This window comes from Mustelus asterias, chromosome 20, assembly GCF_964213995.1.
Source record: "Mustelus asterias chromosome 20, sMusAst1.hap1.1, whole genome shotgun sequence".
NCBI lineage: Eukaryota > Metazoa > Chordata > Chondrichthyes > Carcharhiniformes > Triakidae > Mustelus > Mustelus asterias.
Window position 1 is genome coordinate 48,925,571 of NC_135820.1, and position 16,494 is coordinate 48,942,064.

The 16,494-nt window shown below is 43.0% G+C and overlaps 1 protein-coding gene across 7 annotated transcripts in view; it reads left to right on the plus strand.

Annotated features, from left to right (window-relative positions):
* The window catches only part of rtel1 (regulator of telomere elongation helicase 1), a 123,744-nt gene extending 113,181 nt beyond the window's left edge, over nucleotides 1-10,563 (plus strand). For 2 of the 7 annotated variants that reach the window (XM_078236492.1, XM_078236491.1), the window contains 3 exons: nucleotides 982-1,209; nucleotides 5,991-6,091; nucleotides 10,255-10,559. In XM_078236492.1, coding sequence (XP_078092618.1) covers nucleotides 982-1,209; nucleotides 5,991-6,091; nucleotides 10,255-10,371 — 446 coding nt within the window. In that variant the 3' untranslated portion in view covers nucleotides 10,372-10,559. Of the gene's footprint in view, nucleotides 1-981; nucleotides 1,210-5,990; nucleotides 6,092-10,254 lie in introns of those variants that run through there. The other 5 variants (XM_078236493.1, XM_078236494.1, XR_013500294.1 and 2 more) reach the window with 3 other exon arrangements.
* Nucleotides 10,564-16,494: the final 5,931 nt, after the last annotated feature.

The following is a 16,494-nucleotide window of genomic DNA, read 5'->3' on the forward strand; positions in this document are numbered from 1 at the left end:
CTATAAACCCATTTGTAACATGAAATTTAAATTCACTGCATTGTTTTTGATGGTTTCATCTTGACAATCATGAGAAATTTTGGGGAAAAACATTTACATAGGTTGAAAACCTATCATGAATTGTAGTTAAATGATTGCATTTTTTTCTCCTGTGTCAGAATTTTTTTCGCTTAGCTAAATTAAAATTAGCTGAACAGAAAAGTATTTGGAAGTTAAAATAAATATTAAATGGGGCAACGTGCTTGGGAGATTCAGTGGGAAATCCACAATAACTGAGCTGATTTGGAACTGAATGGCGCTTGGGTCTGATGGGGAGAGGGGAACTGTGTTTTCAGGAGGACGCAAGGAAATTAAATCTTTCAATAAGGCTTTAAGCAGCAGTGAACTATCCAATTAACTATGGTTACTAAAATGTAACTATGCTGTTACATTTTAGTAACCATGCTAATGTTCTTTGAAGACATGTGTTTCCTTCAAAACGAAATAGCAAAAGCAGTTTTATAACAATGAGAGCTGTGGGGTGAGATTTAGTGGGTCTGTTTGTCGGAGGCGCAAATCCCGGTATGGCCGCTAAATCTTGCAAGAGGGCCATAATGGGATCTGTGCAGGTGAGATCTCGCGTTGAGATCTTCCCCAATCCCTGCCAGCGACGTAATCAGTGTCGATTCCCAGAAAGGATAGTTTTAATTATACTTAAATATTATAAAAAAACTTCAACACTGTATTGTCCAGCCCCATGGAATGTTCCCGTCATACGGGTGTGATTCACTACTGGTTTTTGAAAATGCCAAGTCAAGAGGTCCACACTGACATTTATGCCCCTCTTTGGAAAATTCCACCCATGACCTGAATTTCCATTAGGTAGATGCCCATAATGGGTCAGGCACATGCAAATATTTGTTGTGGTTTTATGTGAACATTCAGACACATTGTCCATGTGCAATGACTTCTTCTATTTTTCAACAATTACTAATTTCGTAGCTGAAGGATCTGTTACAACAGAGAGCAAGATTTCAGCATTCTTTCCAAGCAGTGGAAAACCAAAGTCCCCGAGTGACTTGGCGGTACCAGGCACCTTGCTTTGTTTGAATGATAGTACGGTAATAAGCTGCCCCTCTGAAGTTCAAAAAATGGGAACCAAAACCATCCGGCCCCCATCAACAAATGAACCATTGCTGCCTTTCTCCTCGGATGTGAATTTGAAGTTAGGTAAGTTACATGAATTAATATGTTGTTTTTAAAAAAAAAACTTTAGTTAACTAAAACACTTCTCAGAATTAGCCCATGTATAAACCTAAAGTTCCCCACAAACGCCTCTCTTCCCCACCAAAAGAAAACTCTTATTTTGAATATTATAAAATGCTTTGGGATGTCCAGAGGTTGTGAAAGATACTATACGGATATTTCTTTTAAGCAATATTTGTCTGTTCACCTCAATGAAAACCAAAGACAAGGTGAATGTTAAGGAAGGTGAGTGGGTACCCAGAAGATAAATGGTAAGATTCAGTGGCTTACTGAAAAGCGTGATGCATACAACTTTGGTGAACCTTGCTTGTTTCTTACACAAGTACAGTCAATTATTTTTCATACTCTATGCTGATTTTGATAATTTCAAGTAACAGTCCGATAATATAAAGGTAAAATACTGCAGATGCTGGAATCTGAAACAAGGACAGAAAATGCTGGGAGATCTCAGCAGGTCTGACAGCTTCTGTGGAGGGAGAATAGAGCTAATCTTTCGAGTCAGGAAAATTTCCTTGTTTCATCAGAGCTCTGTTTTTTGAGTCTGATAATATAGTCATTTTATTTAGTGGTGGCTTGCGGTTATGGAATGCTGCTATATGCTTCTTTAATAGAGTAATGGTTTGATGTGGAGAAGTGTTGATTAGTGGATGAAAAAAATGGCAGGATCCGCAATTACAGACCATGACAGCATTCAGTCCATCCAGAAACACCTGATAGTCCCCAAATCTCCTCCATTTAATTTGCTTCTTAAATACTTGCAGGGTTTTTGTTTCAGTTTGAGGTTAAGGGCATTTACATGGTGGGCATTAATTGGGAGCTCACCTGGTTGGAGGTAACTATATGTAACATATATCTCTAAATAAAGGTTTATGAAGGTTAGACTCCAGTTCTATCCCTCACCAGCTGGTTAGCTGAATTTTAACATATGCTATGCATTCTGGGAGTCTGTGCCATGGATCAATCTTTTCATAGAAACCATAGAAACACAACAGTGCAGAAGGAGGCCATTCGGCCCATCGAGTTATGATCTTTCAAAAGTCACTGGAGTCAGGGAAAGTCCCAGAGGATTGGAAAATCGCTGTTGTAACCCCACTGTTCAAGAAGGGAACAAGAAAAAAGATGGAAAATTATAGGCCAATTAGCCTAACCTCAGTTGTTGGCAAAATTCTAGAATCCATCGTTAAGGATGAGATTTCTAAATTCTTGGAAGTGCAGGGTCGGATTAGGACAAGTCAGCATGGATTTAGTAAGGGGAGGTCGTGCCTGACAAACCTGTTAGAGTTCTTTGAAGAGATAACAAATAGGTTAGACCAAGGAGAGCCAATGGATGTTATCTATCTTGACTTCCAAAAGGCCTTTGACAAGGTGCCTCACGGGAGACTGCTGAGTAAAATAAGGGCCCATGGTATTCGAGGCAAGGTACTAACATGGATTGACGATTGGCTGTCAGACAGAAGGCAGAGAGTTGGGATAAAAGGTTCTTTCTCAGAATGGCAACCGGTGACAAGTGGTGTCCCGCAGGGTTCAGTGTTGGGGCCACAGCTGTTCTCTTTATATATTAACGATCTAGATGACGGGACTGGGGGCATTCTGGCCAAGTTTGCCGATGATACAAAGATAGGTGGAGGGGCAGGTAGTATTGAGGAGGTGGGGAGGCTGCAGAAAGATTTAGACAGTTTAGGAGAGTGGTCCAAGAAGTGGCTGATGAAATTCAATGTGGGCAAGTGCGAGGTCTTGCACTTTGGAAAAAAGAATAGAGGCATGGACTATTTTCTAAACGGTGACAAAATTCATAATGCTAAAGTGCAAAGGGACTTGGGAGTCCTAGTCCAGGATTCTCTAAAGGTAAACTTGCAGGTTGAGTCCGTAATTAAGAAAGCAAATGTAATGTTGTCATTTATCTCAAGAGGCTTGGAATACAAAAGCAGGGATGTACTTCTGAGGCTTTATAAAGCACTGGTTAGGCCCCATTTGGAGTACTGTGAGCAATTTTGGGCCCCACACCTCAGGAAGGACATACTGGCACTGGAGCGGGTCCAGCGGAGATTCACACGGATGATCCCAGGAATGGTAGGCCTGACATACAATGAACGTCTGAGGATCGTGGGATTATATTCATTGGAGTTTAGGAGGTTGAGGGGAGATCTAATAGAAACTTACAAGATAATGAACGGCTTAGATAGGATGGACGTAGGGAAGTTGTTTCCATTAGCAGGGGAGACTAGGACGCGGGGGCACAGCCTTAGAATAAAAGGGAGTCACTTTAGAACAGAGATGAGGAGAAATTTCTTCAGCCAGAGGGTGGTAGGTCTGTGGAATTCATTGCCACAGAGGGCTGTGGAGGCCGAGACGTTGAGCGTCTTCAAGACAGAAATTGATAAATTCTTGATTTCTCGAGGAATTAAGGGCTATGGGGAGAGAGCGGGTAAATGGAGTTGAAATCAACCATGATTGAATGGTGGAGTGGACTCGATGGGCCGAATGGCCTTACTTCCGCTCCTATGTCTTATGGTCTTATGGAGTCTGCACTAACAACAATCCCACCCCAGGCCCTATCCCCATAATCCCACACATTTACCCCGCTAATCCCTCTAACCTACACATTCCAGAACAATATGGGCAATTTAGCATGGCCAATCAACCTAACCCACACATCTTTGGTACACATCTTTCCTCATCTTTTCGAAGGAAGTGTTTCCTGACTCAAGTTTCAGTTATGAGGCAGACTAGCTGCCGTTGACATCGTAGAGCAGTGGCATATAGTGGCCACAATTATCATTATCTTAAAAACAAAGTAACTTTTAAGAAAAACAGATGTAGGAAAGAGTAAATAACTAAACAGAAGAATTTTCAGGTCTGGCAGCATCTGTGGGGTGGCTCTTCTTTGGAACTCAGTTTAATCTCACTTGAAAGTCAGCACCCCCTTAAAGTGCACTAAACGTGTGGGCTGTATTATGTGTTTCTGTCCCTGAATCTTCTGGAGTGGGGCATGCATCGGTCACCATCTGACTTCGAGGCAACAAATGAACCAGGCTGACGAATTAACTCATTAAAAAAAACTTTGAGATACGGGACAACTTAAAATAAATTGGATACATGCATGTATGTGTGTTTCAGGGCTTAAAAATCTGGAGGATTCATTAATTCATTGCAAGGCATTAGTGTTCATAAAATGCAAGAATTTGAAAACTGTGGGAGAAAAGTGAAATCAGTTTTTTATTGCTTGTGGATGAATTGTAATGCAACACATCAATAGAATCAGCTTGTTAAAGAGGGTGGAGGGCTAGTGATTGCTTTGTTAATTCATGCAGTTTGCGTGATCAGATTTGATTCCCCTTGTAGTTTGAGCTTTAGTATTCGTAACCAGTACTGGAGTTTGAAGTGTCCCAACATTATCAGATCCAAATACAGACTGAAAAATGGTATTGAATCGTACAATGCAGAAGGAGGCCATTTGTCCCATTGAGCCTGGACGGACAACAATCCCATCCAGATCCTATTCCCGTAACCCCACGCATTTACCCTGCTAAGTCCCCTGACATGAAGGGACAATTTAGCATGGCCATTCAACCTAACCCGCACATCTTTTACTAGGATGCTACCGGGACTTGATGGATTGAGTTATAAGGAGAGGCTGAATAGACTGAGACTTTTTTCTCTGGAGCGTAAGAGGCTGAGGGGTGACCTTATAGAGGTCTATAAAATAATGAGGGGCATAGACAAGGTAGATAGTCAATATCTTTTCCCAAAGATAGGGGAGTCTAAAACTAGAGGGCATAGGTTTAAGGTGAGAGGGGAGAGATACAAAAGTGTCCAGAGGGGCAATTTTTTCTCAGAGGGTGGTGAGTGTCTGGAACAAGCTGCCAGAGGTAGTAGTAGAGGCGGGTACAATTTTATCTTTTAAAAAGCATTTAGATAGTTACATGGGTACGATGGGTATCGAGGGATATGGGCCAAATGCAGGCAATTGGGATTCGCTTAGGGGTTTTTAAAAAAATAATAAGGGCGGCATGGGCAAGTTGGGCCGAAGGGCCTGTTTCCATGCTGTAAACCTCTATGACTGCATGACTGAGTGTGGGAGGAAACCCACGCAGACACTTGGAGAATGTGCAAACTCCAGTCACCCAAGTCGGAATTTAACCCGGGTCCTTGATGCTATGAGACAGCGGTGCTAACCACTATACCACTGTGCTGCCCTTATTGGCTACTCCTAATTTCCCTGTTTATCAAAGATTAACTCTCCTCCGTTTGATCCCAGCTGAGTTTAATTTTAAAAACTTATTTGTGCTCTTCTGTTTTATTTGTTCTTATGCTTTTCATACTGTGTAATGTTGCCATTATGGTTCAGTGGTCTGGTTCTCTTTTTTTCTTTTAAGAGCCTACATTAATCAGGCAAGTACCGTTAGAGGAAGTGGTCAAAACTTGTCAACTTACACCCACGACCTATTGACGTGCAAAACTTGGATGCAAGTATCAGAAGTTGAGCCTAAACTTATCATTTCAATGATCACTGCCAACAATTACATCACTAGTTCATTGCAATGAAAACAACTCCAGTCTTGTTTCAGTAATGACATTCTGGTGGCCAATGTGGCAGCTATGAAAACACTTCTGGAATACTTCCCACCCACCGCCCCGATTGACGTACCGTAACTTGCTACCAAAACCAATTAATTTTTATGAACAGCTGTTTTTTTTTCCCCCAGAAGGAAATGTTGTAAACTTTGCATCATGTGTTCTGCTAGGTTTTCACTGCGTACTTTGCAGGATTGATGCAACAGTGCCATTTAACTGTCATTCCTGTGAATTCACCTGCTGCATGTCTTGCTGGAAGCAGATGTTGAAGGTTAGACACGAGCCTTTTAGTTGGCTTTTTAATAAAAACAGCTCGTTTAACAATGAAGATGTTGTGCTTTTTATACATTTAGTTCTTTGGATCCCTTTGGAAACCAAAAGACTGGGTAGCTAAAGCAGTGACCAAATAACTAAATCTGAGAACATTAACACGAGGCTGAAAAGGCAGATACTTAGCGCAAATGCACTCAAAAGTAGGTGGGTGCTTTATCGTGATTTTTTTCCAAAACCATCCATCTAATCAATTTCAGTCAGTTAACTGATTATCGCAAAAAGTTAATTCATGTAGATGATCTCAGTTGATCTCGCGTTGATTTAAATGTTTTTTTCTCTCTGCCAACTTGTGCTTTTGTCACCAATATCAAGCAGTCAACCAGTCTCCGGACAATGCTTGTGTTTCTATAATCTAGGAATTAGGAACTGCATAAGAACAGTGTGATGAGGACCATGCCTGTGATGCTTGGTCCATTGTGAGGCTGTGACCTCCACCTATTATCCCATCACAACAATATAACTGATGGAAAATAGAAAATTGCTGAACACCATATAGACAATGTGCAAAGATCTTGATAAATAGAAAGACTGAGATTCAAATACAGCAAGTCCTTACTTAAAGTTGTGGTTGCATTCCTGAAAATCACAACTTTAAGTGAAACAGATTTTATAAAAGCTATAGTTAGATTCTTCAGGTTCATTAGGAAAAATATATACCCCGCAACTCGAAATACTTTACAATGCTGAATTCCTATATTGGTAAATGAATAACTGTTAAAGTAAAATAAATTTAAAAATAGAAAAGTGATAGGGTAACATTCAACTTGCAGTAAATCCTTGCACTGGCTTCCTCAATCTCCAGCTTACCACACATCTTGATCTATGACCCTCCTGGTCACAGTGGATCCTTCTTCCCACCAACCCGCCAGTTCATGACCTCTCCTGCTTCCTAATGCACTGTCTTGCTGCTGATCCTCTGACTTGTAACTGACTCATCTTCTCAGTGAACCTCCTGCGTACGCTGCTTCTGTCTCCTGAATTACATTCCTGTTCAAGATCCAGACCCAGATTCGAACTTGGGTCAGAGCTCCAGAAGTTGTGAAAGCAGAAGTGCTGAGCTGGGGCTGTTCTCATCTATGTTTTTTTCCTGACCCCTCGCTGTTGAGCAAGGACACAGCTCCATAGCAAGGGTTCAAGAGAGGGATGCGGCAAACGGGAGCTTTGCACAAAGAGTTCTGCTCTTCTGCACTTTCCATACTTTCACACCTTTCGCTTCAAAGTGGACCTGGATGTAGATCTTAAATGAGAATGCAAATTGGCGAGAGGCAAGCGGCGAGTAGGGGGGTCAGAGTACCTGAGGAAGCAAGATCGCGAGTCAGGGGCTGGCACAGACACCAAGCCAGAGGGTTGGCAACAAGAAAAATGGTCATGAAGCAGGAGAGGCCACTCCAAAATAGAGCCGATCGGAGTCACAACCCTACATCAGACCAATGGGAACTTATTTTAAAATAAATCTTGTAACATTAAATGGGAATACAAGCCCCACTCATTGACTATTAAAGTGAAACAACACTTAACAGGCCAAAGTTAAACATGCGTTACTGTATGTAATTTCCATAAAGTGCAAATATAGGCAGATTTTTAAAAATTCTGTAGCATTCTGAGTTCCAATAGGGAAAAATGTGATGAAATTTAAATAAAGCAACGATCAGTTACTAGAGGTTTGGGAACTTTATATAAGGAGGATTAAAGGCATATTATATGTATAATGTGGATTCACCACAATAATGCGATGGGCAGACCCGGTGGCACAGTGGTTTGCACTGCTACCTCAGCACCAGGGACCTGGGTTCAATTCCGGCCTCGGGTCACTGTCTGTGTGGAGTTTGCACTTTCTCCCCGTGTCTTCATGGGTTTCCTCCAGGTCCCCCAGTTTCCTCCCACACTCTAAAGATGTGCGAGTTAGGTGGACTGGCCATGCTAAATTATCCCTTAGCGTCAGGGGAATCAGTAGGGTAAATATGTGGGGTTGCGGTAATAGGGTATAGATGGGATTGTTGTCGGTTCAGGCTTGATGGGTCTAATGACCTGCTTCTGCACTGTAGAGATCCTATGAAAAGAAGGAATGACAGAAATTAATGAGACTACCTTTACCAGAAGAGAAATGGCCGAGGAGATTTAACACATTTTTTAAGTTATGAAGGGTTTTGATGGTATGAATCGAATGAGTGTTTTCTCTTGTTGTAATGCTGACCGAGGTTGCTTGCCTACGAGTTAGGAGAGTGATTACAACAATTCTCTTTTACGTGGAGGACTGTCAATAGAGGAAATGGATCTTAAGAAGCTGGTTCACAGAGGTTGAGGCACAGACCTTTGCATTTTTTTTAAGGGAAAGGTGGATATAAAATTCAGACTGGTAGATATAGGAATCTGGAGAAAGAATAAGGGCATGGCATAATGGGTTGCTCTGGCAAATAGCCACCATAGACCCAATCGGTAAAATGGTTTCCTACGCTGTAAATGTCTATGATGCAATAGGAATCCAAAATTCAGACAGGATCCTGAAGGCAAGAATAGGTCCATTGTTACCCAAAAATGTTCAGGGGGATTCCTCCTGTTGTTGTCAATAAATTACCTCTGAGCAACTTCCTGTTCAAGATAGTTTCCAGCGCTGTATTTCTGATATAGATGTCTTGAAATTTGATAGCCTGCTGAGATGCAACTCTAATTTATATGTCATACAATTGTTTTCCTCTAAAATTGCCCGCAGCTAACTAATTACAGTGCTATTTTGCCCATGTATGTCCTTATTTAAGAAAAGTCCTACATGGAGTTGCACTGAACAATTGGCCAGTCATCTAGATACAGAATATTTGTTAACAACTAATTTGGAATGCATTGCATAAACTAAAATCCACTGTTCCCTAACCAGAAAGTTCTGTGCAGCAATTCAAATGTCATCACACAATTCTGGGTCAAAAACAATTGGTTAAAATTAAACTCCTACTACAGTTCTCTGACTCTAAGGGTGGCATGGTGGCACAGTGATTAGCACTGCTGCCTCACAGTGCCAGGGACCCAGGTTCGATTCCTGGCTTGGGTGACTGTCTGTGAGGAGTCTGCACGTTCTCCCCGTGTCTGCATGGGTTTCTTCCAGGTGCTCCGGTTTCCTCCCAGAGTCCAAAAGATGTGATGGTTAGGTGCATTGGCCGTGCTAAATCCTCCCTCAGTGTACCTGAACAGGTGCCGGAATGTGGCGAGTAGGGGATTTTCACAGTAACTTCATTGCAGTGTTAATGTAAACTCATTTGTGACACTAATAAATAAACTTAAACTTTAAACTATTGGGATAAAGATATTAAAATGTTCCCATTATACTGTATTTGGAAAAAATTAAACTCGTCAATTGCAATTTGTCATTCATAAATCTATAAAATATAAACATAGGGCTAGGCCATTCAGCCTCTAGTATTTATTCTTCCATTCAGTTGGATCATGGATTATATGTCCCTCAACATTATGTGCTTATGTGGTCCATACTCTGAACACCTTTACCTAACAAAAATGTATTAATCCCAGTCTTCAGTTTCAATTATCCGAGCGTCCTTAATCTCTGGAGATGGTAGGCAATCGGCGATAGGGTGGGTGAAGCCTTAATACTTTGAGGAAAGGAAATGGGGATGATATTTGAATTTAAATTGAACAATTCCTGCACCGCTGTAAGGTTTATCCATTGAGACACTTGCATTTTAAGGGCCTTGATTCAATAGTCTCTCCAGCGGTTTGAAGGACCAAATTGTGCCATAGATTGACTTTGTGAAAACCATATTCATTTGCAAATATATGGACTTGACACTTGTTTATCAAACTTGCTCCCACCTTCAAAACGGGAAGCTGAGATTTAAAAAAAATTAAAAGCAAGTTAGTAAAGTAAGATGGGTTAGTGAGGCTGATGGGAGAGTTGAAAAATATATGGTGTTATTTCTATAAGAATAATACTTTAATAAGGCTAGTCATGCAATTGGGATATATTTTTATTTGTTCTAATATATTGTGGTTAATTAAAGCTGTTATTGTGTGAGTTGAGTGATCAAAATATAAGTGTAGGTATTGAAATGCAGCTCCATTCCCTAAGATTTAATTGTTCTATCATCGTTTCAGAGAAATAAAAAATGCCCACAATGTAAAGAGACCACCAACAGAAGATACTTGAGACAACTTTTCTTTGGGACTGATGATCCACAGTTTCTGAATGAAGTGATGGACAATCTCGATTGACCTGTATTCTGTGTAATTTATTTGAAGGAAGTGACTCATTTCTTTGGAAAAAAGTGTTTTATTTGGTTCAATTGTGTTTTTATAGCTATCAAAATACCTGATGGTGCCTCTGTGAATTAATCAAAAACTGGGGGAGATTCAGAATTTTGTAAATGTCCACTTCATTGTGAATAAAAATATATTTTGACAAACCATGTGCTTTATGTAAATAATTTTGGGTTCAAAGATGAAGATTTCATTAAGACCCTTAACAGCAGAAGCCCAATCCAGCTGGTTCTCGAAATTGGTAAATGGTGTGGTACACCTGTAAACTGATGTGTGCGGGTTTAAATTCCTTGCAACTGCAAGGATATATATAGCTTAAATGTGACAATCTGTCACGTGAACAAAATCTTGAATTGATCCTTAGCACTGTCAAAAACAGGAAAGGATGTCCTGAGGCATGCTACTTCAGCGAGACCATGCAGACGCTACGACAATGGATGAATGGACACCGCTCAACAATCACCAAGCAGGAGTGTTCCCTTCCTGTTGGGGAACACTTCAGCAGTCATGGGCATTAAGCCTCTGATCTTCGGGTAAGTGTTCTCAAAGGCGCCTTCACGACACATGACATTGCAGAATCACCGAACAGAAACTGATAGCCAAGTTCTGCACACATGAGGACAGCTTCAACCAAGATCTTGGGTTCATGTCACACTACCTGTAACCATTTAGCCTGGGCTTGCGAAATCTTACTAACTGTCCTGGCTTGAGATAATTCACACCTCTTTAACCTGTGCTTAACCCCCATCTCTCCACTCGGATTATCTGCACCTGTAAAGGCTTGATTACCTGTTAAGACTCGCATTCCAACCACTATCTTGTAATTGAGTCTTTGTCTATATATGACCTGTTTGTGAACCCAACTCGCCACTCACCTGGTGAAGGAGCAGCGCTCTGAAAGCTCATGCTACCAAATAAACCTGTTGGACTTTAACCTGGTGTTGTGAGACATCTGACTGAGAAATTGGGCATATTTAGCAGGATGCAGTGGAAAGAATGATCTTGAGTTCTCATTTAGAATTAAAAGAACGAAAAATTCTGAAGAGTTGTCTGTATTATACCTGTCCAACCCTACAGCGAGTTAATGCAAAAACACCAAATTTTAGAACTTGACTACTGTGCTTCTATTGCCAGCTGCACTGATCAACTGAAGCCAGGTATAAAATTGAATGGTAATTTTCTTTCCCAGAGAGGCTAAAAGCTTAATTTTCCTGGTCGCAGGAAGGCAGGCTAAAAGCTGGAGGTACAGGAAAAAAAATGAGATCTGAAGCACTGCTGGACTAGGCAGCAGCTGCATGGGAATGATGCCATCCTGACTCAGAAATATATCACCATTCATTCACTGTTGCTGGCTCAAAATCCTGCAACTCCCTCCTTCACAGCTTTGTGGGTGTACTTTCTGCATATACACATGGACTGCAGTGGTTCAAGAAGGCAACTCACCACCACCTTCTCGAGGGTAATTCGGAATGGGGAATATATGCTGGCCTAGCCAGTGGTGCCCACATCCCATGAAAGAATATTAATAAATTTCTGCGCTGAGGCGGCTTCCCAGGAGCAAGCTGGTATGCAGATCAGTTGCCTGCTCAATGGAGGCAGGTAGCCAGTTGAATTAAGGCCCCAATTAGAGGCCAATCGTTGTTCTTTAGCATTTTGTTGGTGGTGGAGTGGGCCTCAGTGTGCGGAAGCTGCCAGGTATCCCCTCCAAACCTAGCGGCCTACTGCCTTCCCTCATTTATTTTTCAGGCTCAGAGGGCATCTCCCTCCTCGCATGCTCCGAGCTGCCTCAGCAATGCCCACCCTCCCCCAGTGGGATTTTCAAGCCTACGAGTCTTTTAATTTGCTCCCAGGAGTGTCTCTGAGGTGGTGTTGCTGCTGCAAGTGCAGGCTCGCGGTGCCCACTTGACCCCAGCATCAGGGTCTTGAAGACGGCCACAAAATTCAGCCCCACATCTGAATAAATGCATCTTGCTGCAAATTGAAGATCACCTTGAATGGAGTTTATATTTTAGGTCTGATGAACCCAAATATTCTCTGAGGTAAGAAAAGGTGTGCCATAGGACCAGAGTACTGGAAGATACTTTGTGGATCAAAATATCAAATCAATAGCCCTTTTTAGGGTTAGGTTAAGTCTCTAAAGCAGGTTTGTCCAAGGTTGGGCCCTGATGCGCTATCAATAAGGCGAAAGACTACCGATATGCCAATATAAGTGTAGGCTTTTATTCACAACAGAATCAGGAGCAGATCCCAACAAATAACCGACCTGGACTGAACAAGGGGGAGAAGACAGCCACCTTTATACTAGGTGCCGAGGGGAGGAACCAAACTGGAGGGGGATGTGTCCAGGTATGACAAGCACACACAACAGTGGTCTATATAGGACAAAGGCACAACTGAGGTCTCAGTCTTTGTAGGGTAAAATCAGCCTGTGATTGGACGTTCGGAAGAATGTCAGTTGCTGGGTAAGTTTTGCTTATAGTTTCTGGCTGGGACCATGTGGAAAGGTAAGTTAATTGGGAGGTGGTGGGTATTCAGGGAGGATGGGCAGGCTTGTAGAGATGTGGTATCCTCAGCCCAGATCTCAGAAACTATCCCCAGCCCCAACCTTGACCTTGGAAAGCAAGCCCAATGTCAGGCAACTCAAATTTACTTCACTGGTAAGCCAGGTTTAAGGGACGAGTATCAGGATTGAGTTGAAACCAGAAGCTGGTGGAGGGGAGAGGAACCAGCTCCTGGGCTGTGTGTGTGTAAAATAAAGTGCTGGGGGCTTTCTGTTGCCTGCTCGGAGCTGGTGGGCTTGGGGGTGTTGTGTGGTGGGTGCATTGGAGATGGGAAGAGGGTGCTGTTGAATGCTCAGAGCCAAGGGATGCTCAGGCCTCTGGCAGTCTCAATTTTCTTCCTCAAGCAGGAGGATGAGATCACGTCTGACCGTGAGAGGATGAGGTCACTTCTGGCTATGGAAGGTGTCAGGGAGGAGTGTGAGGCACTGGAGGTTGTGTGGTGACTGTGCGAGGCCCTGTGGAGGTATGAGTGCCTGACCCTATGGGAGTTTGGGGGAGGTGAGCGTGAGGCACTATGGGGGTTTGGGAAGGGGGGGTTGATGTGAGTGTAAGGCAGTGTGTGTGATGATGAGTGCGAGTCTGCTTCACATCCGATCTCAGTTTCTCACTCTCTCACCAGCATATACACACGCACACACTCCCACTCACCTATCCACAGGCACTCTCTCAGACTCTTTGGATTTTTATTAGGACGGCACAGTGGCACAGTGGTCAGCACTGTTGCCTCACAGTGCCAGAGACCTAGGTTTGATTCCCGGTCTGAGTCACTGTCTGTGCGGAGTCTGCACATTCTCCCCGTGTCTGCTTTGGCTTCCTTCCGCAATCTGATAGACATGCTGGTTAGGTGCATTGTCCCGAACAGGCGCCAGAGTGTGACCACTAGGAGAATTTCACAACAACTTCATTGCAATGTTAATGTAAGCCTTACTTCTGACTAATAAATAAACTTTTACTTTACCTAACAACAGGACAGACAGTAAAATAAACAAGTCCATGTATAATTCACGTTCAAGAAATCTAATTCCTTGAACGTGAATTAGGAGTGCCTGAGTTCAACTCAACTAATGTGTAAATGAGTTCTGATTCTATTGGGAAGCAAAGGGCTTTCATTACAAAAAATGCAGCTTGTGAATAAAATCCCTTTATACCCTTGAAAAGGTATCACTTTTTGAATTAGAGCCATTGTTTGTGTTCTTTGAATGTACATCTCCCAGCATGTCAGTCATTCATGTGTGATTGAGGTAACTGGTCATTTTTGATACCAGCACCAGTTCTAGTCAACCTGTGGTAACTTGACAATGAGGATGCATGTGTTTAAATGCACAATCTCCTTTACTGCAGAAATGTAAAATAACACTGTACAGCATAGACACACAACTTGGCGATGGGCAGGTCCCTCATGGCCCCAACAACAACAACCCACGCAAACCCACACTATTGAAGACATCACCCTTAAAAGCTTGCAACAACTGACATATTTGTATTAAAGTTTATTTATTAGGTTCACAAGTAGGTTCACATTCATACTGCAATGAAGTTACCCCCTAGACGTCACACTCCGGCGCCTGTTCAGGTACACTGAGGGAGAATTTAGCATAGCCAGTCACCTAAGCAGCACGTCTTTCAGACTGAGAGGGGAAACCGGAGCACCCGGAGGAAACCCACGCAGACACGGGGAGAACATGCAGATTCTGCACAGACAGTGACCCAAGCCGGGATTCAAACCCGGGTCCCTGGTGCTGTTAGTACACATTTTTTTTATTTCAAAAATATACTTTATTCATAACAAAAACCTCTCAAATAAAACATTGCAAAACGACAGATCCAAAAGTTACAAACAGTGCAAAAAAAGAATCATTTTTACAGTTCAATACAGTGATTATTTACAAAACATTACATTCATTACATCTCATTACTTAAAACTATGTACATACATCAGAGTTTAGTGTGTGCTGTTATTTTTCAGATTGGCACACAGTTACGCAGGCTGAGCGTGTTCTGCAGTTACCGGGCCCTCGGTCTGCCTCGGTTGAGACGCTTTACACGGTGGCCTTTCCCCATTGCGCCCCATTGCGTCCCTGAGCATGTAGTCCTGGACCTTGGAATGTGCCAGTCTGCAACACTCGGTTGAGGACAATTCTTTCAGCTGGAAGATCAGCAAGTTTCGGGCGGACCAAAGCGCGTCCTTCACCGAGTTGATGACCCTCCAGCAGCAGTTGATATTTGTCTCGGTGTGCGTCCCCGGAAACAGCCCGTAGAGCACAGAGTCCTGCATCACCGAGCTGCTCGGGACGAACCGCGACAAATACCACTGCATCTCACTCCAGACCTTCTTTGCAAAGGCACATTCCACAAGGAGGTGTGTGACCGTCTCATCACCCCCGCAGCTGCTTCGAGGGCAGCGTGCAGTGAGGTTGAGACCTCGGGCGTGCATAAAGGATTTGACGGGGAATGCCCTTCTCACCACCAGCCAAGCCAGGTCTTGGTGCTTGTTTGTGAGTTCTGGTGATGAGGTATTCTGCCAGATGACATTGACAGTCTGCTCAGGGAACCATCTGACAGGATCCGCCATCTCCTTTTCTCTCAGGGCCTCAAGGACACTGGTGCTGTTAGTACACATATTCAACAAGAAATTGCCGAGTGTACACACTAATAACACTCTAAAACACTTCTCCCTGTCCCCCCCCTCCTTAATTTTAATCCCCCTTAAGGAAAGATACGGTAATTCACAAGCTGTTCACAAGCTGCAATTCTTGTAATGAAACCCCTTTGCTTCCAAATAGAATCAGAACATAATGACTCAAGTCTCAACTATAGTCCAGTCTTTCAGGAGCTTTGCACCTGCACTGTGACCCGTGCAGTGCCCCTGGGGTCTCAGTGGACACTGGTGAGGCTGATCCCAGTGGTGCTGGGCTTGTGAATGCAGGAGTGGGTTGGGTGAAAGAAAGTCCCTCATCCTCTACCACTGGATGCCCCTGTACATCAGGAACCATTTTACTGTTGGGTTTCTGCAGTAGCATTTCCTTCTGCTGTGTGGTCTGGAAACGTTCAGAGTCTTGGCGCAGACAAAAGTGCCATTGTCTGTGGATGACTCTTCTATTAGTTAGTTTTTCCACTAAAAAGATTGGACCACATTGGTTGTGAATGACTCCAGGCAGCCAACCAGCCAAAATTCCTCATTTTGGTAGTCATTTGGACTGAATTGTCGCTCTCTAGCATGGGGGTCACATCTCTCCTGTTTTTCTTGTATCCTTCCCACTCTTGGTTTGACATCTGGATGCAGCAGATCTAGGTGTGAGTTTGGCTTCCCGCCCAACAGCATTCTGTCCGGTGAGAGCCCCATTGTCATGTGTGGCATGATGTAGCACTGAAACAAGAACCATGAGAGCTTGGTTCCGAGGGTTCCGCTTCTCATCCTTTTCAGTCCTTCTTTCAATGTCTGCATAGCTTGCTCTGCTAAATCGTTAAGAGGCCAGGTGAAAAGGGGTATTCCATTTCTCTGCATGAACTCCTGGAA